Source organism: Chiloscyllium plagiosum, unplaced genomic scaffold, assembly GCF_037043375.1.
Source record: "Chiloscyllium plagiosum isolate Xiang-an unplaced genomic scaffold, Cpla_swu_hap1 HiC_scaffold_20, whole genome shotgun sequence".
NCBI classification, from domain to species: domain Eukaryota; kingdom Metazoa; phylum Chordata; class Chondrichthyes; order Orectolobiformes; family Hemiscylliidae; genus Chiloscyllium; species Chiloscyllium plagiosum.
Genome location: NW_028270158.1, coordinates 15,740,924 through 15,765,683, shown reverse-complemented (window position 1 = coordinate 15,765,683; position 24,760 = coordinate 15,740,924). Strand labels below are relative to the sequence as shown.

The following is a 24,760-nucleotide window of genomic DNA, read 5'->3' as shown; positions in this document are numbered from 1 at the left end:
ATAACACTGCCATCTCAGAAGATGATTGGACCTTTCATGAATCAAGAATCATTCCATCACTTTCACACCACATTTTCCACGTCCAATGTATTTCATAAATCACAGAACCCCTGCAGTGTGGCAGCAGGCCATTCATCCTAACCCAGACACATCCTCTCACCTTACCCCTGTAACCATGCACTTCCCATGGCCAGTCCATCTAGCTGACATCCCTGGGCACCACAATGGGCAATTTAGCCAATCCACCTAACTTGCATATCTTTGGACTTTGGAGGGAACTGGAGCATCCAGAGGAAACCCATACAGACATGAGGAGAATGTGCAAACAGTCATCCGAGGGTGGGATTGAACCCAGGGTATAGAGAGGTCTAACCACTGAGCCACTGTGCTGCCCCAATTTCTATTCTTTAAATGGCAAGCAAAAGAATTCAATAAAATGGCTCTAAAACACAATTCTTTAATGTCCCTTTTAATGACCTCCCACCGCGGTGTCCTATGGATTAATTTTATTCTTGGAGATACCAGGGTAATTGCGGATGTTTGGGATCCTGACAAAAGGGATACTTTCATTCCCAGTCAGAAAACTCTAGGTGCCAGGCTTAAGGATCAGTATCCCAATGAAGAATCCACTGAATTAGAGAGAAGTAGAGAAGGGTCAATCCCTGTGCCCAGTCTACAAGAAATGTTGGGAGAATGGTATGGGGAGAATGATGTAGTGGAGAATTGCTGGTGAACACAAACAAGGCACTCTTGCCCCTCTTCAGCCTGTATTAGTCCTGACGGTGACAGAAACCGGGCAAAAGTGAGGACTGCAGATGCTGGAAACCAGAGTTTAGATCAGAGTGCTGCTGGAAAAGCACAGCAGATCAGGCAGCATCTGAGGAGCAGGAAAATCAGAAACCAGCACACACAGAGTCCAAACCTTGAAATCTTTAGTCACAACAAAGTGGTGTAATAAATGCAATTTTTTGGGGTATGCATTTCAGTTTTTCATTAACATTTCCTTTGCCCTTCACAACGTTTAGAATGAGCCTTTGTGTAATAATTATCCTAAGAGCTCAGATTAGCCTATTTATTTGATTGCTGCCTTTTTTGTTTTGCAAAGAAGAGCACTCCGATCTTTGTCAAACAGTGCATTTTATGATTTCATTGCCTGATGGAGTTGCTTAGAATCATAGAATCCCTACAGTGTGGGAACAGGCCATTTGGCCCATCAAGTCCGCACTGACTTTTCAAAGAGCATCCCACCCAGACCCACACCCTCACTGTATCCCTGCATTTCCCATGACCAATCCACCTAATCTACATATCCCTGGACACTAGGGGCAATTTAGCACGGCCAATCTACCTAACTGGCACATCTTTGGACTGTGGGAGGAAACTGAAGCATCTGAAGGAAACCCATGGGGAGAACGCTCAAACTCCACACAGACAGTTGTCTGATGGTGGAATCAAACCCGAATCCCTGGCACTTTAGCTCCTGCAATGATTCGATGGTAAAGTGGGGGTGTAACTCAACCACCCAGATCAGAGAAACTCAGATATCTCTGCTAGCCAGGACAGAGTTAACTAACCACAACCAAACCAACCAGTTGGATCTCCACCGTTGGTGTCCCGAATCACAGGAGTTATCTGTCGGACGTCCTGCACCTGGCCACTGTTTAACATCACAGCTGATGCCAAATACAGGTGTGTGGAGTCTTTTAACATGGGAAGGCTGCATTGCAAGCTAACACAGGGCCCTGGCTGACCAGGAAACTCTTCCTGCCCGTCACTGGCTTACATAGCTGTCTGATCACGACTGACACTATAATCTGGCTCGATACAGTTTCGCCCTGTGGTGCAATTTGCAAGGTGAAGTCGACTGGGATTGCTGAGGAAGAGACCACAAAGGCACCATGTAGCTGGCTAGAGAATGTGAAAATCAGAGTATATGTTAACAGGGATGCACTGCTTAGGTTTGGCAATTCACACACTGTCAAAATATAGCTCTGTTCATACTGACAATGCATTGTGTATAAGCCTCCTGGGAGTGGTTCCAATTGAAAATACAATTGAAAAATAAAGATACAAGCAAAGATAGGGTTTGGAAACCCAAATAAACAAGGCACTCAAAGCAAAACACTGATGGTGGTCTGAAATGACAGCCGTAAATGCTAGCAAGGGTTTTGCTAAAGGATCTTTGACCCAAAATGCCAACTATCTCTCTCTGATCGGATGCTGCCTGACCAGTTGAGTATTTCCAGTGTTGAATGTTTTGATTACAAATGTTCACGTTATAGAGATATCATTTCGAAATGAAAATTGACCACAATCCCCCTGAATGACCCAGCAGAGATTTCTGCCATTAACTGAAGTGTGATTGGTGGATAAGATCAAGATATGACTGGCTCTCTTTATCTATGATTTGGAGGTGCCGGTGTTGGTGTTGGACTGGGGTGTACAAAGTTAAAAATCACACAACGCCAGGTTATAGTCCAACAGGTTTAATTGGAAGCACTAGCTTTTGGAGCGCCACTCAATAGACAATAGATGCAGGGGTAGGCCATTCAGCCCTTCGAGCCTGCACTGCCATTCAATATGATCATGGCTGATCATTCCTAATCAGTATCCTCTTCCTGCCTTATCTCCATAACCCTTGATTCCACTATCTTTGAGAGCTCTATCCAACTCTTTCTTAAATGAATCCAGAGACTGGGCCTCCACTGCCTTCTGGGGCAGAGCATTCCACACAGCCACCACTCTCTGGGTGCAGAAGTTTCTCCTCATCTCTGTCCTAAATGGTCTACCCCATATTTTTAAGCTGTGTCCTCTGGTTTGGCACTCACCCATCAGCGGAAACGTGTTTCTTGCTGCCAGAGTGTCCAATCCTTTCATAATCTTATATGTCTCAATCAGATCCCCTCTCAGTTTTCTAAACTCAAGGGTATACAAGCCCAGTCGCTTCAGTCTTTCAGTGTAAGGTAATCCCGCCATTCCAGGAATTGACCTCGTGAACCTATGCTGCACTCCCTCAATAGCCAGAATGTCTTTCCTCAAATTTGGAGACCAGAACTGCACACAGTACTCCAGGTGTGGTCACACCAGGGCCCTGTACAGCTACAGAAGCACTTCTTTGCTTCTATACTCAATCCCTCTTGTTATGAAGGCCAGAATGCTATTAGCCTTCTTCACTACCTGCTGTACCTGCATGCTTACCTTCATTGACTGGTGAACAAGAACACCCAGATCTCTCTGTACTGCCCCTTTACCTAAATTGATTCCATTGAGGTAGTAATCTGCCTTCCTGTTCTTGCCACCAAAGTGGATAACCATACATTTATCCACATTAAACTGCACCTGCCATGCATCTGCCCACTCAGCTAACTTGTTCAGGTCACCCTGTAATCTCCTAACATCCTCATCACATTTCACCCTGCCACCCAGCTTTGTATCATCAGCAAATTTGCTAATGTTATTGCTGATACCATCTTCTAAAGGACCAGTGCTCTGAAAGCTTGTGCTTCCAATTAAACCTGTTGGACCATAACCTGGTGTTGTGTGATTTTTAACTTTATCTCTTTATCTATTCATTCATGGGATCTGGGGATCATTGACCAGACCATTATTTAGTGCTCAGCCCTATTTGCCCCAAGGTGGTGGTGAGCTGCTTTCTTGAAACTTCTGCAGACCCATGGGAGTAGATACAATGCTCTTGGGGAGGGAGTTCCAGGATTTTGACCCAGTGACAGTGAAGGAGTGATGATATTTTTCCAGGTCAGGATGGTGAAAGGTTTGGAGGTGATGGTGTTCCCATGTATCTGCTGTCCTTGTCCTTCTAGATGGCAGACGTCAAGGATTTGGAAGGTGTTATCAGAAGAGCTTGGATGAGTGCTTCAATTCATCCGAGTTAATGGTATACAACGCTGCCACTGTGTGTTTGTAATGGAGGGAGTGAATGCTGATGACACCGCAAGCTGAGATTCCATGGGTATGTCTATGTCAGGCTGTTGCTTGACGGATCCATGAGACAGCTCTCCCAACATTGCCACAAGTCCCCAGGTGTCGCCAAGGAAGATTCTGCTGGGGCTACAGGGTTGGGATTACCATTGGTGTTTGCAATGCTCAGGAAAATGCCAAGTGACCCCTCTGGTTTAAATCTCTTTTATAGACATTGTAGTGGCTTGATACACAGGAGTAGCTTACTAGGCCACTTGAGGGGGTAATGAAGAGGAAACAACACTGACGTGGGTCTGGAGTCACTCGTAGTACAGATCATGGAATGGAGAGCAGATTTCCTTTCCTAAAGGACATTAGTGAGTCAAATATTTTTATGACAATCAACAAGGGCCACCAACACCACCCTCAAATTAATTGACAAGAATGAACACTGACAATAGGGGAGGTTAAGAGGACTCAGTGCAGGACTGAAGAAAGAGGGTTTGATCCAGACGTGATTGAATGATGGACATAAGATCACAGTTGCAGATGATGAATGTTCAAGGAAGGCCTAAGGAAAAGGTGAACTGCATACTATGCCAACAAATACCTTAGCAGGAACAGCAATTGCAGACTCATTCTACACAAAGAATGAGAACTTAATGGAACTTGACATACTCACAGCTGTCAGTTTCCACAGGATACAGATTAGGTGTAATACACATTAGAATCTATGTTATGGCACGTATAATGTAACACAGTGTATTCCTGCAACAGTTACCATGTATTTCATATACAATGCACACAGTTAACATTAAGCTAGAGGAAATTACATTTTCTGATATGTTTTACTAGTTTGCAGTTTAAACACATGCAAAACTGTTGCATTAACAGAATGAGGAGTATAATATGAAATTTTGGGGAAGATTGCAGTGGAAATCTATTTGCAAGGCAGTATGTGTGGATGTATATATCAGTAGCTCTAGATCTTGCAGTCCCACTGTGGAAATCTGTTTAGTTACTTGCGAAGTTCCATAAATACTTCACTCAATCTTTTGCTGCCCTCCCCAAATGTTGGTGCCCCAGGTGATTGCCTTGTTTTCAAGGCAAATCCCTGAGCATGGAGATAATCAAATATTAAAAAAAGTTAACAAATTGAATGAAAAAAGACACTCAGTAAATCACAGCTACCAGCAGTAACTTAACGCTATCTCTGAAGGACATTGCTTTATCTTTGAAGTCCTTGATGTTTGTGAGATACTCTCAGTCATCTGATGTCATTAGAGGTGTCACAATTGGTGTTGATGTGCTTGGTGGACAGCAGATAGGCAGCTACTGGATGCACAATATTGCAAACTCGCTATTAAACATTACATCTCCTTAGAGATTACATCTCCCAAGGCGAGAGCATCACTGGCAAGCCCAGCACTTGTTAACCATCCTTAATGGCTCCTTGAGCTGTGTTTTGCCTTTCAGAGAGCAGTCGGGCTGGAGTCACATGTAGACCAGACCAGGTAAGCACATCAGATTTCCTTTCCTAAAAGGGCATGAGTGAAGCAATCAATGATAGCCTCATGCTCGCTATTACTGTCACTAGATAAATTAATTGAATTTAAATTATATCAGCTGACATGTTGGGATTTGAACACAGATCGTTGCTTCAGTCTCTGTTCTACTAACCCAGTACCTGGTCACCATGCCACCATCTCAAGACATTGTGTTGCAAAGCACTCTAAAACATCTTAACCTACTCTAACAGGGAGCAAATATCAAGTGTCAGATTGGAAAAATTGGTTTATTTATAAATAGGGTTTTATTTTATACAGAAACGGTGAAAATATGAGGAGTAGGCTATTCGGGCCTGTTCTGCCATTCAGGCTGATCAACTCAGTTATCCTGTTCCCGCTTTCTCTTCTAATCCTTTGATCCCTATATCCCCAACACTTCCTTGAAAACATTCAATGTTTTGACCTCAACAGCTTTCTGTGGCAAAGGATTCCACAGACACATCACTCTCTTGGTGAAGAAATAAATCTCTCCTCCTCTCAGTCCTAAATGGCCTATGCTGTATCCTCAGAGTGTGACCCCCGGTTCTGAACTCATTGGGAACATCATTCCTTGTTTACCAGGAGTAGGAGAATCGACATTTCAAGCGTATGCCCTTCATCAGGAATCAAACCCAGTAGGAGGACCATTGTGATGGTGGCAGTATGTAGCTCTTGATGATGATGGACAGCATGTGCTAAACAATCCAGAGCGTGTTAAGAATTAAGCTGACAATTAAAGGGTGTTAGTTGGGCTCATTTATGGCACACTTTGCAAACTGGAAGTTGCATACATTAATACAAAGGGATCTATGCTTTGCAGACAAAAGAAGTTTTCCATACACTGTGCCTACTCCAACTCATCAAAATAATATGTGATCATTCCTCAGGGTAATATTGACTAGAGTCAGCCAGTCTGGATTAAATTAAAACAAAGTGTGGCAGTTAACAAAAGAACTGTGGATGCAGTAAATCAGAAACAAAATCAGAAGTTGCTGGAAAAGCTCAGCAGGTCTGGCAGCATCTGTGAAGAGAAATTGGAGTTAGCATTTCAGATTAACTCCAATTTCCCTTCACAGGTGTTGCCAGACCTGCCGAGCTTTACCAGCAAATTGTTTTTGTTCGTGGTAGTTAACTATCAGTCATCATCTAACTGTTCAATCCTACTTGGCAACTAATCAACTTGCTCTTTTCATTCAATATAAACAGGCTGTTGTCCTTTGCCTTGATGTCTTTGTGAAAGCCTTAGCTCCTATCCCCAGCCACCCTCCGAAACCTACCCCCCTCATCACCCCTCCCAGGTATATGCTTATCCACCTTTGTTTTTGCCACATGTTGTCGAGAAAATTAATGGACACAGTCAGTATAGGTAGCTGAATACCTAATGACTGGACAGATAAGTCGTGAGACAAGAGCCAGGATGTATCTGAGAAGATTACCCCCTGCTGAAAGACAACCATTTCTAACCCTCTTGCGAATCAACCTGGTGTTTGTGAACCAAGGTAAAATAGGCGCCAGTGAATCAGCTTTCAGCCAGAAGGGTTACAGGGGCAATTATTACAGACTGAAATGAAAAGAAACTTGTTTACGCAGAATTCTCCACCCATAACGCCGTAAATGCTCGATCACTGAGTACATTAAAAGCAAAGTTAAGTTGAATTGGCATGATGAATCAGCCATGATCTTATTAAATGGCGAAGTGGATTGGAGGGGTCAAAGAGTCTACTCCTGTTCCCAATTCCTTTGTTCTTATGCAAAAAGAGTCAGCCATTGACTCGTTATCACACATGACAACAAGTAGTCAAGATTTGGCCTTTATATACTGGTTTCACAGCAAGAAAGGAATTCAACAAAGATCTTGATTCAAGAAACACTTAACAAGATAAGCATTCTATTGAAACAACTCAATTAAAATACAAGGGAGATTACAGTCAGCCCTAAAGAGAACTTTCTTCAGTATACTTTACTGTAGCAAAACAAAACCAGGGTGCGACTGAAACAAGCCATTAAGCACTAATTAAAGTTACTAAAATGCCCAGAGTGAGCAGATTCCATTGCTTCCGCAAACTCTGATAATTATGTTGCATTCGTGCAATTGTGAGGATTATAGTAATAATTTCCTCCTTCAATTAAATGTGGCCATTTGACCTTTACATCTGTAATGGAAAAATTACGACTCACTTTTGCAAAACACTGAACTTTTTTAACCACGCAGCAAAGCACACAGATCTTTGGCGAGATAAAAAAAGGTACAAAGATCAAAGTGGTAGTGACAGCATCTAGCCGGTCAGACATAATGTCTCTTTTCTAAGCAACGTGGTATCTAACAGGAAGGGCTACTCCAGCTTTCAACAGCAGAGGTGCTCCATTGTAGGGTCATTTCTGTGGCTGGGCTAACAAGGCAGTGACTGCTATTGGATGTTGAACATGGCTTCTCAAGATGGATCTCTTTGACAAAGAAAATTATTTGAGGATATAGCCCTGATAAAAGTAACACATCTGAAGGGAAGACATGGCCTACAGACAGTAGAATCTGCCCATGTATATAGGTCAGGCCCTGAAATGCACTGAAGAAACAGTGCTTAGCTGCAAGTATGAATGGCCATTGACTTCCTCATATCTTGTGCATCAATCGGTGCAGAGTATTTCAACTACTGGTCTGCAATTCTTTAACAAGGAAATAAGCAGAGACAATATATTAGGGACAGACAATTTACAGAACAGACACAAGTCATTCAGCCTAAGTGTTTTATGCTGTTCTATACACACCTCCTTCCAAGCTATCAGCAAATGCCACTGTTCTGTTCTGCATCCATGTTACTTGCCTCAACCATTCCTTATGGTAGCTCATTCTACACTTCTCACTGTGTGAAAACATTCCTCCCAAATTCTCCACACGATTATTAGAGACTGTCATACTTAAGTTGCTCAAATTTAGATTAGATTCCCTACAGTATGGAAACAGGCCCTTCGGCCCAACAAGTCCACACCAACCGTCCAAACAGTAGCACATCCAGGCCCATTTCCTGCACCCTATATTTACCCCATACTCATGCACCTAACACTATGAGCAATTTAATATGGCCAATTTACCTAACCTGCATATCTTTGGACTGTGGGAGGAAACCAGAGCACCCGGAGGAAACCCACACAGACACAGGGAGAATGTGCAAACTCCACACAGGCAGTCACCCGAGGCTGGAATTGAACCTGTGACCCTGTTACTGTGAGGCAGCAGTGCTAACCACTGAGCCACTGTGCTGCCCCAAGTGGAAACACTTCTGCATTCACCCTATCAAACCTTCAAAATGTTGAACACTTCCACCAGGAAACATATCAGTCTATTCTAAATGAGGGGAAAAACAGACAACTCCAGCTAGTTCTACTGTACCTGTTTTCGCTGTTCTGGTGCACTATTTTTGCAGGTCTTCCATTGTCGTTACATGTTTTCCTTATAATCTAGACCCTTGCAGTCTTTTTAGATTAGATTAGATTAGATTCCCTACAGTGCGGAAACAGGCCCTTCGGCCCAACAAGTCCACATCAACCCTCCGAAGAGTAACCCACCCAGACCCACTTGCCTTTGACTAATGCACCTAACACTGGGCAATTTAGCATGGCCAATTCACCTGCCCCGCACATCTTTGGACTGTGGGAGGAAACCGGAGCACCCAGAGGAAACCCACGCAGACACGGGGAGAATGTGCAAACTCCACACAGACAGTCCCCGAGGCTGGCATCGAACCTGGGACCCTGGTGCTGTGAGGTTGATTTATTTTGTTTCATGTGAAATATTCTGTACATTTGAGCAACTCACAACTCAACCAGTGCAGCTCTTGGCCTCTGGCCTGCTTCACAAGTGAGGACAAGGGGATGGAAGCCCCTCAGCTGTTCACACTCGCCTTGTGTCACGAAGGGAGATTATAAAGCAGGCTGCAGATTTAAAGCAGGCCGCTGATGAAAATGCTCCCACATTTTCCTGGTGGAGGAGTCGAAGTTGAGAAAAACATGAAACCCACGCAATATAATCACAGTGGACTGTAATTTCAGCCACTTAAAGGCAGTAATAGGTTCAGAGCTGTCATTTGGGATATGTAAGAGTACACCTTTCATTTAAAAGCTTTTATTTAGTGTATTTTAAACTGCAATTTTCAAAACTTAAAAAAATTATATGCAGTCCTATTTAGAGTTAAACAGTCTTTTATTACATTACCAAGTTTCTGAAGGTCTAGGAAGGATTACTGGTCAGCCCAAATGAATTTGATCAAATCGCTTGAGCATCAGTTTTCCAGTCAGCAATTTAAGGTGATAAATTAATTATCACAATGTGTTGGGAACAGCTGGTGAAACACATATCTTACAAACCTTTTTTCTCCCCACTCCTCATCAACCCGACTATTGACACAAAAGTTCAACATACCATATGTCGCACGGTTCGATCAATATCACATTGACACCTGAAACAAAACCTATCAAGGTTTCTCAATGTTGCAGCACTTGGTATAAAGGGAAAGCCAAGCACAGGTTGTAATTCAAGAATAAGAAACGGATTGTCTGCAAAAATCAAAGCGTCAAAAACTAACTAAAGACAATAGGGGACTGAACCTTCGCAACATACTGGATTGACCTGAACAGTAGCACTGCATCCAATCCTGGGCACTACAGTTTGGGAAGAATATGAAAGCATCAGTGAGAATGCAGAACAGGTTCATGAAAATGGCTTCAGAGAACAGAGTCTTCAGTTATGTGAATTGATTGGAAAAGCTGGCATTACTGTTGGTGAGAAAAAAAGAGATGTTGAAAGCAAATTTGATGAAGGCGTTCCGTCAGGAGGGGCCTGGACAGGATAGAAAGGGACACATTGGAGGAAGAGTGGAGAATCAGATGACACTGACGTCAGGTGAATGACAAGACAAGCAATGGCAACATGAGGAGTTTGGAATGCACTGCCTGACAGTGCGGTAGAGGCAGATGCAACTGTGACTTCCAGAAGGGAATTGGATCATTATCTGATGAAACGCTTACGTGAAAAGGCCTGGGGAGTACGGCTAGCTCGAGTTATTCTTGCAGAGAGCTTTCTGCATTGCAATCTATGATACTCCCATTCCCAGGTTCCTTCATTGTTTCTACACACCTATATGTAAATATTATAAAATTTTACATACAGGTGAGTAATCTTTCTCACCTGAATCCTGCCAGTGCTCCCCAGCCAATATGTGGCCATCAGTGGGAACTGCTGCCAGACCATGATAATTGTTCATCAATCTTCTGCTCTTGAGGAGAGCCAGCATTGGCCAATGGGCCAAAATGGTCTCTTCCTGCACTGTAATCATTTCTCCTTAATTCTAATTCTTCTTTTACTGATATAAGAAGTTCCACTGACAGGGTATTATATATTTTAAATTAATTCATGGGATGTGGGCACCACTGGCCAGGCCAGCATTTATTGCCCATCCCTAATTGCCCAGAGGGCAGTTAAGAGTCAACCAGATGGCTGTGGGACTGGAGTCACGTGTAGGCCAGATTAGGTAAGGATGGCAGATTCCTTCCCTAAAGGATATTAGTGAACTAGAGGAGGTTTTCCCCAACAGTTGACAATGAACTCATTACACTCTTAAATCCAGACTTTTTTATTTGGTTTAAAATTCTACCATCTGTGGTGGTGGGATTTGAATCTGCAGAACATTCTCTGGATTTTGGGTTTAACAGCCCAATGATAATGGCACTAGGCAGTCGCCTCCCCAAACCTGTGCACAATTCATCTTACAAACTCCACCAGCAGACCCATGCAGGTCAGTTACAGACAGAAGGCAGGAAGTGGTTTGAGGCTTCTCAAAATCCAGAGCCTTAGAACTCTGCACAGCTCTGTCAGTCAGCCCTAACTGAGGTGACAGTAGAACTGCCGAACCATTCGGTGAGAGTGGTCTGTCCCCACCTTCGGTCATTTTCAGCCTTCTGTCATCTACTGTGTACTGACGCTCAGTAGAGCAGGACAGTGTGAAAAGGCTGCTGACCCCTAAACAGTTCACTTGAAACCGCTCGCTGGAAAGAGTAATTGTGAAAACTGCAGGACTTCATTAAAGTGACGGGTTCAGGACCAATGGGGCTGGCGCTGTAACAGATCACCACACTGAAAGCTAACGTGTGAGATTCAGTCCATTGACAGGGTGAGACCACTAGTCGAGTCCACCGAGGTACCAGGGCCATAGTTCTACAGACTTCCTACTTTGAGAATAGAGTAAACATCACTGTCCCAGTGGGATAACCTGAGCTCAGGGAATGGAGTCACTGACAGGAGGTGGCTACACATTTAAAAGGGGAAATGAAACTGGATGATCACTTTATGGAAGTGCTGTTGGCTGAATTAAGGCAATTCTCAGTCTAAGAGGCAGCAGTAATGTTGTATCGCACAAACACAAGGCAATAACCATCTCCATCAACAGACAATCTCACCACTGCCCCTTGATGATGTTACCATCACTGTATCCCACATTATCAACACACTGGGGGTTACCATTGACCAGAAACTGAACTTGACACGCCACATAAACATGGTGGGTACAAGAGCAGATCAGAGACTAGGAATATTGTGGCAATTAAGTCACCTCCTGACTCCCCAAAGCCTGTCCACCATCTAAAAGGCACAAGTCAGGAGTGTGGTGGGTGCAGCTCCAACAACAGTCAAGAAGCTTGGCATCATCCAGGATAAAGCAACCTTCTTGATTGGCACTGCATCCACAAGCATCCACTCCCTTCACCACTGACCCTCAGTAGCAGCAGTGTATACTATCTAGAAGATGCACTGCAGAAATTCATCAAAGACCCTCCCTGAGGTCATTGTGGGTCTACCTACAGCACATGGTCTGCAGTGGTTCAAGAAGGCAGCTCACCACCACCTTCACAAGGACAATTAGGGACAGGCAACAAATGCTGGCCAGCCAGCGATTTCCACATCCTGTGAGTGAATAAATTTTAAAAAGGCAGAGAAGGAGCTGGCAAAGGCAATCAAGGGCACCTCACTTTAAATCAAGGGCCCTTTCCTTTTGCAAAAAATGCAGTGGTCTTACCAGGCCTGAGTGACGTGCTGGCCAAATGGCCCGTCAGTCTTCCAGGCTCCCCTTGTGAGAAAATGGATCAATCTCAGTGTTGGGTTGGAATGTCAGGTTTCACAGAGACATATGACTCCATGTGTTCATCCACCTTTGGCCCATTATATGCACTCTTTCACTTTTCACTTCCTGCACTTTTGTCGCCCTTTGCACCTCATCTCTCTTGCCCAAACACATCACTCTGACTGGTTAAAGGCCTTGAATGTGGACAAATCAATTGCGGAAAAGATCTGCTAACAAAAAACAGAAATTGCTGGAAAAGCTCAGCAGGTCTGGCAGCATCTGTGGAGGGAAATCAGAGCTAACAATGGTCAAGTGGTGGCTCACTGGTTAGCACTGCTGCCTCACAGTACCAGGAACCCAGTTTTGATTCCATCCTCAGGCAACTGTCTGCGTGGAGTTTGCATATTTCCCTCTGGGGCTGTGTGGGTTTCCTCTGGGTGCTCTGGTTTCCTCTCACAGTTCAAAGATGTGCAGGTTAGGGTGGAATGGCCAAATTAACAATAGTGTCCAGAGATGAGCCAGGCTAGGTGAGTTAGCCATGGAAATACATGGGTGGAGGATGGGTCTGGGTGGGTCTGAGAGTTGGTGTAGATTTGATGACCAAATGGTTCACACTGTAGGGATGCTATAATAAAAAAAAAGTTATGGGTCAAGTGACCTTTCCTCAGAACTTGACCTGAAATGTTAACTCTGATTTCTCTCTGCAGATATTGCCAGACCTGCTAAGCTTTTCCAACAATTTCTGCTTTTGTTTCTGATTTATAGCATCCGCAGTTATTTCGGTTTTTCCGAAGTATGCTGCTAATATGGACGCAACTGTCAAAACGCGCAGTACACATCCTTCGGATTAGTGTGTTCATAAATGGAGACATGGTGGAGGCTATTTAGAGACAGTGATCCAAGAGCTAACATGTCCAGAAAACATGGCCTTTGCAAGTGGGGAAGATGGCAGTTGAAAGATAACATTGTAAAACAGTGCAGGAGGTGAAAAATGCACAAAAAAGGCAGGATCAGAAAAACTCTCAAACTAATTCTGAGTCAAAAAGGGACACAGGAGACTTAAGCCGAGTACAGGTACCAACAGCTTCTTACTACATAGATTGACTGATGTGTCGAAAGGATCCCTGTGTACTGCAGGCAAAAACAGGGACAGATTAATGATGAGGCAATTGGAATCAACAATGGGAAGGGAGAGGGAATTAGGAACAGGAGGATTTTTTCTCTCAGTGTCTGATGAGCTTTCCACTGGCACATTTCTCCCATTGTGAGTGTAACTATTAACATCTGGAAGATTAGATTGTATGAATCATTCTGAAGCAAACTCAAAACTGTTTGGAAGATGGAACAGCACGCCAATTGAGTTGGATCATCTGGATACCTTGCTCCCTGTCTCAGTTTGAGTTATAGATAACTTTGAAAAAAAAAAGAACAATGAGAATTCCAAATATTTTCTGGCAGGGTTTAGAACGTGGGATTAAGGTCTGGCAGCCACACTTGGGTTAAACTGTATTGTGCATTGGTTTGAACTGTACAGAAGGAGAAATGTGTGCAGCAGAGATAATTTTACTTTGTTTTGAAAGCAGGAGGTTGCATTCCTGCATGGGACTGAACATCTGGCACACATGTTAATCTTGGCTCCAGAATTGGTTGGAGTTGATTGCCACAACTATACAACACACCCTGATCACAAAACTCTGCTATTTGCCAGTTCACAAACACTGAAAAGAAAATAAAAAGTTACGCAAGCTTCCAATTCCCTTAAGTTCCATGAAAGCGCAAGTGGGATTTCAAAAAGGAGACAAGACTGCAGCAACCAACATGGGAGCATTTTCATCACCCTCTGTCCAAACCTGTAGTCAGTACTTACTTATTCATAGAGACATAGAGTCATACAGCACGGAAATTAGCCCTTTGGCCCAACTTGTCCATGCTGACCAAGCTTACCAACCTGTACTAGTCCCATTTGCCTGTGTTTGGCCCATATCCCTCTAAACCCTTCCAATCCATTTACTTTACCATATGTCTTTCAAATATTGTAATTGTGCTCTCCTCTACCACTTCCTCTGGCAGCTCATTCCACCATCTGCATGAAAATGGTGCCCCTCGGGTCTCTTTCCAAACTTTCCTCTCTCACCTTAAACCTATGCCTTCTAGTTTTGGACTCCCCTTCCCTGCGGAAAAGACCTTGGATATTTACCTCATCTGTAGCCAGAGTCTTTTCCTCTGGGTAGGATATTGTGCAATCATCAATGAACATCACAACCTCTAACCTTATGATGGAGGAAAATTCATAGGTGAACTCTGGAAATAAGTAACCTTCAACCCTTCCATCCCTTTTATAGCATCTATCCTCTCTGTTAACCAATGTTATCATTCTTTCCAACCACCTCAGATTAAAAACTTTGCATTATGGCTGTCTCAAGAGAGCAATGGACATGCTTCATTTCCCAGGTTTTTAATCTTCCAGTGTTTCTGGGGCCCACTTGGAGTCTCCCCCTGTTAAACCTCAGAATGGTTCCAACAAAGCCTAGCTCTTCTCCCTCGCAGGTGACTGACGGCTTACCTGGACAAGTGGACCCTCTTCTCCGTGAACTGTCCTTTTCCGTGTACAGGGTCCTCGTGGGGTTCGTTCTTAACCACCTCCACCCCCTCGCCTTTATCGCTCTGCTCGTGACTGTGTTTGCTGATGGTGTACAGTTGTCCTATCCTGTACTGTGAGCAGGAAAGAGAAAAAAAAAACATTTCAGTATCACATTGCTCAATTCTTGTCTGACTCAGCAGTGATAGCCATCCAGGAACTGTGAGGGGAGCAGAATGAGTTTGTTAGCAGCTTTGTTTAAATTTTTTTAAACAAAAAGGGTAATTGGGAAAATACGAACCTCCTTCAGAAAGCTGATGGAGCGACTCAGAGGTGAACGGCTTCTTGTGTCCCGGGAGATGTGAGAGGGTGGGAGGAGGTAACATCATTGCTCTAATATTTCAGAAGGTCAGATTAATGCTCGAGGATGCAGGATTAAATTCTACCGGGTACATTTAATTAATAATCTGGAAGATAAAGCTACTTTCAGTAACAGGGAATGTGAAACTACCATGAACTCTACAGCAAGAACCAATCTGGTTCAGTCATACCCTTTAAGGATGGAAATCTGCTGTCCCTGCCTGGTCTGGTCAATATGTGACTGCAGATGGACAGCAATGTAGTGAAGTCTGAAATGGGTAAACGAGCCACTCTGCACCAGAACAACTGGCAATGAGCTCATTCAATACATGCAGCACACTTTGTATGAAAACGTTGCCCCTCAGGTCCCTTTTAAAGCTTTTCCTCTCACCCTAAACCGATGCCCTCTCGTTTTGGAGTCCCCTAGCCCTATTCACCTTTTCTACAGCCATGGATCTTTCCCCAGAGTAGGATACTGTTCAATCATCAATGAACATCCCAAAGCCTGACCTTATAATGGGGGGAAAAGGAATGACATTCAACTAAATACTGATCTTGCTAACAATGCCCACATCTCATGAAAGAGTAAAGACTCTCTGACCATGAATGTAATTTCTAAATAAGGGGAAACTTATTTCAGACAAAAATGAGGAGAACCTTCATTTGGTTTGACATCCACGGTGGTGAATCATTGGGATTCTCTACCCAGAGGGCTGGGGAAGTGCAATCTGGAAATATATTTCAAAGTAGAAATTGCTAAACACCAATGGCAATTGTGTGGGGGAGAAATACATTGAAGTAGATGACTGAGCATAGTCCTAATGAACGGGGAGCAGGTTTGATGAGCTGAATGGACCATGCCTGTCCTTATGCAAAATAAATCAAAGCCATAATGAGTCGCAGATTGTTTTTCAGCCTTAAACTGTCCCAAATGTTAGAAAACTAATCAATAGAATTGGTTGGTGTTGATGCTTAAAACAGATCCACTTCATCCTATGTTATAACAGTGACCACAGTTGTTAGCACTGCTACCCCACAGCACCAAGGATCTAGGTTTGATACCAGACTTGGATGACTGACTGCATAAGAGTTGGCACATTCTCCCCGTGTCTACATGGGTTTCCTCCCACATTAGATTTGGATTAACCTTATTGTTACATGTAAAGTGAAACGTTTGCAAGTCGCCAGTTACAGCACCTTTACGGGCGGCACGGTGGCTAGCATTGCTGCCTCACAGAGCCAGAGACCCAGGTTCAACTCCCGTCTCAAACTGTCTGTGTGGAGTTTGCACATTCTCCCAGTGCTTGCGTGGGTTTCATCTGGGTGCTCTGGTTTCCTCCCACAGTCCAAAAAATGTGCAGGTTAGATGAATTGTTTGTGCTAAATTGCCCGTAGTGTTAGGTGAAGGGGTAAATGTAGGAGAATGGGTCTGGGTGGGTTGCTCTTCGGAGGGTCGGTGTGGACTTGTTGGGCCGAAGGGCCTGTTTCCACACTGTAAGTAATCCAATCTTTAGGTACAAATTCTTACGGAAAAATATTTGAGAACTTGAATTGAATTGTCATCATATATATTTTACAATGAGAACAGTAAAATACAGTGAAAAGTATTTCCAATGTCGCCACAATCTGGCACCATTTTGAATAATTTAAGAATAAGGGAAAGAAGTAGAAAAGTACAGCTGAACCAGAATTCATCAGTCCCGAGCAAGCTCATCATCAATGATGGCTGCATGGCCATCCCTCTGCTACCATCCACATTGGACCCAACCAACGTCAAAGTTGATGATCCTCAGCTGCCATCTATCATCGCCGGGCTTACCTTGCCAACCTCACCTCCGCTGGTGTTGCAGTCATCAATTCTAATGCCAGGTCCTATGCTTATCCTGAAAAACGAAGTAAAGGCTCACTCGAGGTCCACACTGGGCTCACTCGCATTCAACACTGGGCTCACTCGAGGTCCACATAGGGCTCACTCAAGGTCTATGCTGGACCTACCCTCCAGTACTCAGTGCAGATAAGGTCTGGCTCAGAAGCCCTACTCTGCCATCATCCTGGAAGCACTACACAGTCCTGCGCGTCATCTTAGTTACAAAAGTACAGAAGCATATAAAATGTGCAGGTTAGGTGGAATGACCATGGGAAATTGCCCATAGAGTCCAGAGATGTGCAGATCCAGTGGACTGGCCATGGGAAATGCAGGGTTACAGAATTTGGGTGGGTCTAGATGGCATGCTTTTCAGAGGGTCGGTGCAGACCTGACAGCTGAAATGGTCTCCTTCTGCACTGTAGGGTTTCCATGATTCTATCACACTTCAGAATCCTTCATTTATTGACTGCAAAGACAGTTAGGAAGTCCTAACTCATTTTAAGGGGCCGTAAACATTTAAATTTCTTTTTTCCTGTCATTAACTCACTAACTCAGATCAGTAAATTATGATCAAGGATCAAACTCAGGGTTCTCTGCAGAAATCTGGTTTCGTTAACCTCCAGGTGAATCCGCTCAGCTCGACGGTTGGGCTGAGGTAGGAGAAGTTTGGAAGATGAGGTAGCACTTTAACTGACAGGGAGTATGGAGTAGGAACAGCAAGAGAGCTCCATCCTTCTAAGGATGAGGCTGCAATGAGAGGTCTGTGGCATCAGCTGTGACTCAGTGGATAGCATCCCCGCTCCTGGATCAGAAAGTTGTGAGTTCAAATCCCATTCCAAGTACAAAATTTAGGCTGGGTGCCCCAATATGTCTGAGCTGCTGTGTCACAACTTTACACTGAAGTTCCACCAGTCCTGTACTCCCTGCTGTCTGAGTCATTACTATTTTACTGCCGGTGGGAGCTTGCAGTGTGCAAATTGATTGTTGCCCGAGAATGGTGCCCTCTTTGCAGTAGAGATGCAGGACTTGCTCAGGTCACGAGGGAGTCAGAGTTAATATTTCAGCTCAATGGTCTTTCTTCAGGGCTGGGGGGGCGAAGTTGAGAGATGGAATGGGGTTGTAAACAAATGCAGAAGCAAGGATGTGGGGAGGGAGGGGGAAGAAAGAACAGCAGGGAGGGATCTGTGACAGGCAGCATGTTGAGAAAGGCTAATCCAAACGATAAGGTATTGATCCTCACCCATACATGTAACAGCAATTGAGACTCAACGTCCAGTCTGACAATTTCAGTTCACATCCTTTTTCTGGTTCATTCCTTTTCTCACACACTCACCAACCACACCCCAGTCCTTTGTTCAAAACCAGTTACACCTCTAATGTTTCCCCAAATCTGATGAAATGTCACTTCCCAAAATAGCTCTGTTTCTCTGTCAGAGAGTGCTGCTTGGCTGCTTTCAACATCTAGTTTGAAAGTACTTCACTGGCCATAAGGTACTTTGAGTCTCGATTAGAGTGGTGCTGGAAAAGCACAGCAGGTCAGGCAGCATCCAAGGATCAGGAAAATCGACATTTCGGGCAAAAGCTCTTCATCATTGCCCAAAACATCGATTTTCCTGCTCCAGGGATGCTGCCTGACCTGCTGTACTTTTCCAGCACCACTCTAATCATAACTCTAATCTCCAACATCTGCAGCACCCACCTCTGCCACTTTGAGATATTTTGGGGCTATAAAAGATGCTACATAAATGCACGCCTTTGTTTCAAGTGGGCCGAACTTATTTTGAAACAATTCAGCGCGCAGTGGGGTCAAATCCAAAGGTTAGCGATTGTTTTTTCCTGTCAAGAGAATGAACTGACAATGTCATGCAAAGGTTTTGCAACTTACACTTTGGGAGATTGCAAAGGAGCAGATGGCTCGTTCAGACACGTACACGTGAGATTTCACGTCATCAAGTTGGTGGCTCCTGTCCTCCGATCGCTTCACTTTTCTTTATTTCTTTTCTTGGTTTTTTTTTTAAACTTTACTAACTGACTTACGTCCCTTCCCATTGGCAGTGGCGAGGAATCCCAGTGCGGATTTGAGTGGGCCCAGCGCAGGCCTCGTGGTAGCCTACCTCGCCAATGTCACCAATGTAGCAGGCACTAATTCCAATGCCAGGACTCATGCTTGACCTGGAAACATAAGTAGGGGCCTACTTAAGTTTCCAGGTCAAGCACTGGGCCTGACATTGATGGGCGTGGTGCAGGCTGCAGTGAAGCAGTGGGCAGAGGAGAATCGGCTCAGCGGCAAAATACGGCACCTGAACTTTGGCTACTGGTTGGGTACGGTGTAGACGGTGACGAGGTGGTGGGAGGAAGGATGGTGGTGCAGGTGTCATTGATGATGAAGTGGTTCGGACTGATGGCATCTCTTTACGCTATAGAACATAGAATTGTACAGCACCGGAATGGGCCCACAGTGTTGTGCCAAACATGACGCTGAACATAAACTAATCCCTTCTGCCTGCCCTTGGTCCATATCCACATATCTTGCCATCTTTTCTTATTCTTAAAACCATTCAAAATGGTGCCTGATTGTGGTGACAGTGGAAAAGCTTTCCACTGCATTTTACTGCTTTTCTCACTGTAAAATCTATGTGACAATAAAAAATCATTCATTCATTCATTCTTCAAATGGGAGCTCGGAGCCAAATTTTCCAATTCTGCCCCTATCAATATTCTACACACACACACAATCCATCATCTCAACCAGGGTCTAACTCCCCTCTCACCCAGGCAGTGTGATGTTTAACAGATGAGCTCTTTCCTCCCTGGGCTCCTAAAATAACACAAGTGAGGCAGCCACGTCACTTTGATGTCAAGAGCCAGCTAAAAATAGCTGCCTGCTTTGTTGCAGTTAATGATTTGGTTGCAAATGAGAAAACTGGCCACACTTCAGTGCTGTTCAAGCACATTCTCCAGAGAAAAGTGCTAAGGGCTGCAAGACTCGTCAATAAATCTTCCAATGTACAAGGAGAGGTTATCAATTAGCTTCACAATTTGCTGTGCAGCTCCACACAATCGGGCAAAAAGGACTGCACTGCATTCTCTGGGCAATCTGAAAGCAGTGTGTACATCGTTGAGATCTCTATAACATTAAACAAAAGAACCTGAATGAACATGAATAAACACATTTTACCTGCCTGGAGAAACTCTCACCTCCGAGTTCAGAGTTGTGGAGGCTTGGGATCCATTTCCCAGATGGAGTCCAAAGATCTGCAGTACAAAGAAACCTTGATTATCCGGACAACACAGGCGGGGAGTATTTTGTTCAGACAATCGAATGTTTGGACAATCGAATGCCAGGTAACACAGTTTGGCCAAGCATCTGGACCTTGCAATCTTTCCCCGGATAATCCAAAATTCGGATAATTGGTCGCCGGATAATTGAGGTTCCTCTGTACTGAAGGGTCACTACACGGTCTACGATGCTATCGTTTGGATCAGACATTGAATCAAGGCCGTACCTGTTCTGTCAGGTGGGTGTATCTGTCAGAGGAGCAGGGAACTATCCTTGATACCATGGACAATATTCATTCATAGAGTCATACAGCACAGAAACAGACCCTTTGGTCCAATCAGTCCATGCCAACCATAATTCCAAACTAAACTAGGCCCACCTGTCTGCTTCTGGCCATTATCCCTCCAAACATTTCTTATTCATGCACTTATCCAAATGTCTTTGAAATATTGGTTCTGTAACCACATCCACCCTTTCCTCTGGAAATTCATTTCACATGTGAACCATCCTCTGTGTAAAAAAGTTTCCCCTTACGTATTTTTTAAATCTTTCTCCTCTCACCTTAAGAAAGCAACCCTTGAAATCCCCCACCCTAGAGAAAAGACACCTGCCATACACCTTACCTATATCCCTCAAGATCTTATAAACCTCTATTAGGTCACCCCTCAGCCTCCTATACTCAACATCACAAAAAGCAGATTATCTGGTCAGGACCTCGTGGTGTTCATTGACACATTTCGTGTGTTACATCAGTGAATACACTGCAAAGATACTTCTCCTGTCCCTGAGCATTTTGAGATGTCCAGGTGTCGTGTAAAGGTGCTATACAAATGCAGCTTTTTTTTATATATGTCCAAAAGTACTTCACATCGGTGTAATCACAGGGGAGAGAAAAGGAACATGGAGTTAAAGAAGGAACTTTGTGGTACATTGCAATCACACAGATGGGCCCAGTTGTCAACTTTCTTAGAGTCAAGATTAGAGGCCATGGCTATTCACCCTGGCCATGCCCTTCATGATTTTATAAACTTCTCTAAGGTCACACCTCACCTCTGACCATCCCAGGAAAATAGCCTCAGCCTATCCAGCCTCTCCCTTTGGCTCAAACCCTCCAACCCAGCAATATCCTTGTAAATCTTTGCTGAACTCTTCCAAGTCATGTAAACCTCAAAGAGTTACAAACAAAAAGTGAAATGCTCTTGCTGATGTGCAGCGCTGTGTCCATCAGACTGGGTGCGCCCACCAATGGACTTGGTGTTTATTATAGGAATAATCCCTTTTGGTGTCAATAGATGGTGACAATCTCAACTGGACCTTCAAATCACTCCATGACGCCCAAGTTCCCCATCTATGTACACTCTATCACGAGCTCTGTGTTTTTCTATTCTGGTCTCTTGTGGATTCACATTTCTTTCCCTCCATCATCAGTTACTGTGTGTGCAGCTGACAAGATCCTAAGCCCTGGAATTTCCTTGCTGAAACCTCTGTTTTTCATACTCATTCTTCTGCTTTAAGGTGCTCCTCAATCTGCTTCTCACCAAGCTTCCAGCCACATCCCCTCATATCTCCTCGTGAGTCATTTGTTGTTTGATAATATTCTACTCCAACAGGTGCAACATACACTCAATGGCCGTCCTTATAAAGAGTTGCAATGTTAAGATTCAATCCCTGAATTTAGTTCATTCAAACCAGCCACGAGCTGTGCAACAAATATTTCCTTTAGTGTTCCCTGTAATATTCCCACTATTTTTAATAATTCCTTTAAGAGGTCATTGGCTTGGTACCCATTTGCTACCCATCACCTCCTCAAGGAATTTAGGGTGGTAGGCTGCCTTCTTGAATGGTCACAGTCCACGCACTGTAGGTAGACCTTCAATGTCGTCAGGGAGTGATTCCAGGATTTTGACCCGGCGACACTGAAGGGACAGCAATATATTTGAAGTCAGGATGGTGAGTGGCTTGAAGAGCAACCTGCAGGTGGTGGTGCTCCCATATATCTGCTGCCCTTGACTTTCTTGATGGAAGTGGTCATAGGTTTGGCAGGTGATAAGGAGGATTGGTGCATCTTGTAAGTAGTGCACATTTGCTGTTACTGAGTGTCGGTGAAGGAGTGAATATTTAGTGAAGATGGTAGTAATCAAACTTTCTGCTTTGTGCTGGATGGTGCCAAGCTTCTTGAGTGTTGTCTGAGCTGCACTCATCCAGGCAAGGGGGGAGTATTCCAACACATTCCTGACTTGTGTCTTGTAGATGGTGGACAGGCTTTGGAGAGTCAGGAAGTGAGTTATTTACTGCAGGATTCCTAGTCTCTGACCTGGTCTTGTAATATCTGCATTTGTATGGCTAGTCCAGTTCGGTTTCTGGACAGTGGTAACCCTGAGATGTCAACAGTGTGGGATTCAGTGATGGTAGCACCACTGATTTTCAAGGGGCAGTGGTTAGATTCTCTCTCGATGGTTACAGCCAGGCTTGCATGTGCCACAAATGTTACTTGTCACTTGTCATCTCAAGTGTATCCAGGTCTTGCTGCATTTGAGTATGGACTGCTTCACTATCTGAGATGGTACAAATGATTCTGAACATTGTACAATCATCAGGGAACATCTCCACTTCTAACTTTATAAAGTAAGGAAGGAAGGTCAGTGATGAAGAAGCTGAAGGTAGTTGGGCCTAGGACACTACACTGTGAACACATGCAGGGCTGAGCTGATTTCATTAATCTTTGAGTATAGAGTTGGACGTCATGTTGAGGTTGAAAAGGATATTGGTGAGGTCTCTTCTGTAACTGTGTGCAGTTCTGGACAACAAGATATCATTAAACTTGAGAGGATTCAGAAAAGATTTACCAGGATGTTGTCAAGGATGGAGGGTTTGAGTTATAAAAATAGGCTACGACCTTTTTTCACCAGAGCACAGGAAGTTGAGGGGTGACCTTATAGAAGTTTATAAAATCATGAGGGGTTATAAATAAGATAAGCAGCAAGGGTCTTTTCTCTAGTGTGGGAGAGTACAAAATTATGGGGCTTTTTTTTAAGGTGAGAGGAGAAAGCTTGAAAAAAGACAGAATGGGCAACGTTTTACACAGACGGTGGTTCAATTGTGGAATGAGCTGCCAGAGGAAGTGATAGATGCAGGCACAGTTACAAGACCTAATAAACATTTGATAAGTACACGAATAGGAATGGTTTGGAGGGATACGAGTCAAATGCAGAGGGGTGGGACTAGTTTACTTTGCATATATGCTCAGCTGGGACAAGTTGGATCGAAGGGTCCATTTCCATTCTACATGACTGTATGGCAGACCTCCAACAATCATCTTCTTTTGCATCAACCAGCAAAGAAATGATCCCCTGATTCCAACTGACTCCAGTTTTGTGGGATACCACACCAGTTCAAACAGCCAGGAAGTGAGTGGTCCTAGCAGAACCAAAACAGAGCATCAGTGAACAGGTTGTGAGAAGCAAATGCTGCTTGATCGCATTGATGGCCTCCTTTTGGCACTCTACAATCTACTTTGAGAGGGGATAGACAATTCATAGCACATGGGATGACAGTAACCAATCTTAAACATTGCTAAAAGGAGATACAAATTGAAGCATATCATCCTGCAATCATCAGGAATAGGAAGGTAAAGATAGGCCTGGAAAAAGGGGTCACCAATTTATACAAAATGAGGAGGTGGTGCTAATTAGTCAGTCAGCATTGGCATGGAGATGCAGCAAGAACAGTTAACTGTCAATCTTAGTTGGCAGTTAACTTCTTGCTGTATCACCATAGCAATGATAGTGTTCCTTTACAAGTAGATTTCTAGCATCCAAGTCCTGATGAGTGCAAAACAAAGTGTTTTGATGTCTTGTGTCCTCTTACTGTAAAGTAATTATTTAAAATTACTGAAATAAATCAAGGCCATTATATCTAATGTCCAATACAGGGAGAGATCACTAGCTTGGCATCCATGATTACAACTAGCATTATGGAAGGGGCCTGTTGTGGAAACTGAGCGATTCTCATTTCCACTGACGTCAATGCCGCTCGGCTTAAATATGCCTCACTTTGTTGTAGCATACTGTACCAGTGGTTACTGCATAGTCCAATGATAGC

At 43.9% G+C, this 24,760-nt stretch overlaps 1 protein-coding gene across 1 annotated transcript in view; it reads right to left on the bottom strand.

Moving 5' to 3' along the window:
* LOC122560829 (cytoplasmic phosphatidylinositol transfer protein 1-like) overlaps positions 1-24,760 on the bottom strand; it is a 206,365-nt gene that overhangs the window by 96,934 nt on the left and 84,671 nt on the right. The window contains exon 3 of the mRNA XM_043711972.2: positions 15,138-15,286. Coding sequence (XP_043567907.1) covers positions 15,138-15,286 — 149 coding nt within the window. The remainder of the gene's footprint in view (positions 1-15,137; positions 15,287-24,760) is intronic.